General features: G+C 48.5%; 1 protein-coding gene across 1 annotated transcript in view; it reads left to right on the top strand.

Annotated features, from left to right (window-relative positions):
* Nucleotides 1–1,185: 1,185 nt before the first annotated feature.
* klf3 (Kruppel like factor 3 (basic)) overlaps nucleotides 1,186–5,000 on the top strand; it is a 6,346-nt gene continuing 2,531 nt past the window's right edge. Inside the window, exons 1-3 of the mRNA XM_079219806.1 lie at nucleotides 1,186–1,282; nucleotides 1,797–2,349; nucleotides 2,939–3,047. Coding sequence (XP_079075932.1) covers nucleotides 1,241–1,282; nucleotides 1,797–2,349; nucleotides 2,939–3,047 — 704 coding nt within the window. The 5' untranslated portion in view covers nucleotides 1,186–1,240. The remainder of the gene's footprint in view (nucleotides 1,283–1,796; nucleotides 2,350–2,938; nucleotides 3,048–5,000) is intronic.

Below are 5,000 nucleotides of genomic sequence, written 5' to 3'. Positions count from 1 at the left end.
GCGGACGAGTGAGCAGGAAGAGCTTCCAGGTGCTGGATGCTGACTGTGGAAGGGAGGAGCGGACGAGTAACGTCTCGGAAAGAGAGAGAGAGAGAGAGAAAGAGAGAGAGAGAGAGAGAGAGAGAGAGAGAGAGAAATGTTTGGTTATTGTCTGACGTGATTTACTGACAGCTCTCATTCACTCGCACGGAAACACACATTTCAGATACCTATACTTAGCTACAGACCCTCGTCTGGCACTTCCCTCCTACTTTACATGATTCACTTGTCATCCCCACTGTGCGTGTGTGTGTGTGTGTGTGTGTGTGTGTGTGTGTGTGTGTGTGTGTGTGTGTGTGTGTGTGTGTGTGTGTGTGTGTGTGTGTGTGTGTGTGAGTGAGAGCATACCCATTTCATTTTCAAAGTGTTCTGGCAGTTTATTGCTGTTTATTTCATTATCTTCTTCTTGCTGGAATGTAAGAAGTATATTTCCTCATGTACTGTGTACTTCAATATCTGATATCTAATATTCTGTTGCCACTTTATACTTCTTCCAGAGGAATGCATACGTACTCTTTACTGCACTACATTTATCTGACAGCTGGAGTTACTTTTAAAATGAATATTCCACATTTTGAAAATAAAAAAAGATATATTAAATACGACGAAGATGAAACCAGTGCTTCTAAAGCTCCTTTGGCTTTCGACCCCTCAAACGAAAACCAAAAAGCAGAGTCTCGTTGAGGCCCCCTTGTCACGTTTCAGATGTCTATGAGTTCTCTCTAAACGTCTCACATGGTTTCGTTCAGGCAAAACAACAGTTTTGAGGCCCAGAGAGGTCGGACATGGCCTACGAGTCACAAAACAAAGGCAAAGGTTAGAGAGAAGCCAAAAGAAAATGAATCGCAGTCCATGAGGCACAAGCATGTTCTCCCTCTACCTCCGACCCCATTAATCATCTCACGACCCCTGACATTCATCTTGTGACCCTTCAGAGGGGCCTGACCCCGAGGTTGGGAATCACCAGACTATCAGACTTTCTGCTAAACGGGTACTTTTATACTTGAACTGAATATATTTGTTCTTTAATTAAATCAGATTACTTGCTGGTTACGGGTCAGTCCATGGTTTCCATGTTGGACCCCACCGAACAGAAAAGTAAATGATGCGACAAATGAGTGTGTTACTGCGTTGTTATGTGTTCAATGTGTGCACTGATGGCTGTGTGCTTTTATTTTGTAGGAGCCTGGCCTGTGCAGCCATGCTGATGTATGACTACCCTCTGAAGGCAGATATGGAGACGGTAAGGCCTGTGCATGTGTGCGTATATGTATGTGTGTGTGTGTGTGTGTGTGTGTGTGTGCGTGTGCTCCCATCATGCCCAGACATGTTTTTTTGATGCCGTACAGTAACTCTGACAGACACACACTCCGGCTACATGTCTAGACAGACTGGTTCCCACATTCCAGCTCTTCCTGGACAAACATGCTGCTGTGCACTGAACATTTGCATACAATGAGGACAAACACTACCAGGCAGCAGGCTAATGAACACACGCACAGACACACACACACACACACACTGTACTCTGAGACATAACAGTTTTCCGCAAACAGAGCTAGGTTGAGACTTTCTGGCTGGCTGTAGTTGTTTGTGCGTCAGAAACATGTTTTTCGTGTTCTTCAGTTCAGAACGGATATTTCAAACTGCTCTTTTGTCCCCTTCACCGCTTCCTTCTTCTACATCCTCTCTCTCTCTCTCTCTCTCTCTCTCTCTCTCTCTCTCTCTCTCTCTCTCTCTCTCTCTCTCTCTCACAGTCATTCTACTCTTCGTTAGTGAAAACCACGGAGCAGTACGGAGTGATCTTTTCCCACCCCGCCCACATCTTCCACCCCGCGCACATGCCCGCCTTCGCCCAGCCCCACACGCCCAGCAACCACGCGCACACCCAGCTGGAGCCCGTGGACCTGTCGGTCAGCAAGCGCTCCTCGTCCTCCTCCTCGTCCTCCTCCCCGCCCTGCTCCTCCGCCTCCTCCTCCCCGGCCTCCTCGCGCAGCTCCCCGCCCTCCCCCTACAGCGCGGCGAGCCGGGCCTCCCCCCGCTGCTCCACCCCGCACGCCCAGCTGCGCTCCTCGCCCTCGCACGCTCTCCCGCCGCCCACGCCATCACTCCCCTACCACGGCACCATGGTGGGCCCAATGATGAGCTCAGGGTCCGGGGTCATCCAGGGGTCGGGGGTCATGATGTCTCCGGTCATGGTGCCGCTGTCCGTCCTCTACCCCTCGCCTCTCCACCTGCACCAGTCGATAATGGTGAGCTCACCAGTCGCCTGCGACGACGACCATCATCGGAGCAGGGAGCACAAGACAGGTGAGCCTCACTTATTGTTTCATCCACACCATTTGTTGTTTCTATTTGTTTCAATTCTGTTTTTTTGGAGGCGTTCTTTTATTGTAATTATATATTGCATAATTATATATATGCAATATATTGCAATATGACATTCAATGACATTGCATACAGTATGTGTTGCTCAAGTGTTTTCGAAAATGAGACAAATATTAGTCCCAAAAAACCCAAGACTAAATGCAGAGGAAGAAAAAAAACATCCCTTTTCTCCTTAAATGAGCATATTTTTTTCAGAAAATGGGGAAGTGTTTTTCATTTCCTCTGTTTTTAGAATATCAGTTTCAGCAAATTCCTGTTTCTCAGAGGAGCCGTGTTGGGTTTCCTGTGGTCAGATGGAGGTCACTGAGATTCACAGAGGTCACTATCTGGATCTCCTCTGTCTGATACGCACTGAGACGCACACCTAGCTGATGGTTGTCCTCCAGACCGTGCTCTTGGCGTAACAAAAAAAGAACAAAAAAGTGAAAAGAACAAGAACATCCTGCGCTGCAACCTTGCAGAGTTCATCTTAATTTGATGTCTGAAATACTAACTATTTGTATCCACCCAGGTCACGACCACGACCTTCACAAGCCAATCAAGACGGAGCCCCGCTCTGAGCTCGCTCACGACCTCCACGAGATGAAATCGTCAGTCATCAGGATACCGCACGAGTACGGGTGAGTCGCGCTCGCCCACACGTCGAAAATTTTGTTTTTGTGTTTCGCAAGTTTCGCCGTCTGCTTCCCCCTTTCAACCTTTATATGGAAGTGGCATTCAGAGGCTTCGGCCGGAGTCCTCTCTGTTCCTGTTGCGAGTGTTTGAAAACGAAAAAAGGAAAACTCAGGCGCTGTCCAGCGACCGGCACCGGGTTTCGTTTGAGATCCCCAAAAAAGTTTGATTCACTCCGGGGAGTATCTATGAGAATATTACCAATGTGCTGGGCCGATATGCTCTTATTCTGATTCTCTCGACGGGACGGGATGTCAGGATCCATTTCTAATTGTCGTCATCGTCTCCAGTCCGATCGTGGTCCCGTCAACTCTCTGCCGTCCTCTCTCTCCCCTATAAATGCCCGCTCCGCTTCCATTTTAAAAACGCGTATCTTTTGCGCAACGGCGGAGTTTTAGAGCACCGAAAACTGAGACGTTTTGGAAACGCTCCCGGGGACGGATACGTTTGAAAACTCAGGGGGGTTTTCTCAGTGTGGATGAGTGTAAACGGACGTGAACTTGATCGGGTTTTAGCGGTCGCGACGTGTCCTTCCCTGATTCGTCACGCACCGATCACGTGACTCTGAGCGACACTTGGACCTCATGGTCCGGTCGGTCCGAGGGAAGAAATCTCTTTTCTGCAACTAAACCAACTGCAGTGTGCCGAACATCTGCTTCCTGTTTACGCCGTCTGGTGCATGCCCAGTGTAGTGGTCATGTGATGTGCGTTTTCAAAGGTTGCCGTGTGGACAGAGATCATTTTAGTGTGGATGTAGCCTCAGTTCACATCAGCCATCTGGGATCTCGCACCTTCCAATGGTCTCCTTTCTTCCTCCTATCCTCCCCTCCTTCCTCGCTTCGCACTTCCTGTATTTTTTTTTTAAGCCGCTCATTGTCTGGCATCTCCCACTCCTTCATCCCTTCCTGTTTCTCCTCTCCTTCCTCCTCCTCCTCTCCTTCCTCCTCCTCCTCTCCTTCCTCCTCCTCCTCCTCCTCCTCCTCCTCCTCCCCTCGTCATCTGTTTTGGTTCTCGTTTGTTCTCCTTCGACAAAATAACGGCTTTTTTTCCCCCCTCGAAGAAATAATTGCGTGTGGGTTGTACGTGTAATAGCGGTGGAGCGCTGCCAGTCGGTTCTTGCTCGTGTGTGTGAGTCTCTACTCTAGTCGTCAGGGCGGGTTCCATCACAGGCAATTGTTGCCCTTGATGACTGGGAAATAATTGGACCCTGAAGGGGAAAAAAAACGTGGGTGTGTCCTTATCTGTCATCGCCTCTCCTCTCAAGAGACAGTCTAAATATCTTATATATGGCAAATCGGTCAACTTTGCCCAGTATGTATGATAATGATGGGTTCGCCAAAATGTGTGTTTGTGTGTGTGTGTGTGTGTGTGTGTGTGTGTGTGTGTGTCATGGGGGATTTTCTGCACATTCCTTTACGCCGAACTGATCTGTGAGGGATTCATATTTCAACACTCGACACCTGCTCTTAACTGCCACTTACACACACACACACGCACGCACGCACACAATTACAACACACACACTCACGCTATAATGATGGTACAGAAAGACAAGTCCTTCTTGTTTCCTTTTTTGACTGTAAAACACTTGAAAATGTCGCTTTTCCGCTCAATGCTCTTCTACGCAGTTTGTAATCTCAGCTTTTCTCTCACACGCAACGAGGCGCAGAGTATTAGAAACCTAAATCTCCTCTGGCCCGTCGGAGCTGAGAGTGTTGCAAAGTTGCATCTACTATTTCACAGTTTTTCAGACTTCTTGTAGCTCTCTCCTCACACACACACACACACACACACACACATTGTCATAGCGTTCCCGCGTCCAGCGGCGTCAAAATTCCAGTGAGTGAATCATTGAACGGGTGCAGTGAGATCATGAGAGAGTTGGCAGGACAATAGGGGAA

The sequence above is a fragment of the Taurulus bubalis genome, assembly GCF_910589615.1.
Source record: "Taurulus bubalis genome assembly, chromosome: 6".
Lineage (NCBI taxonomy): Eukaryota > Metazoa > Chordata > Actinopteri > Perciformes > Cottidae > Taurulus > Taurulus bubalis.
This window is presented reverse-complemented; position numbering and strand designations above follow the sequence as displayed.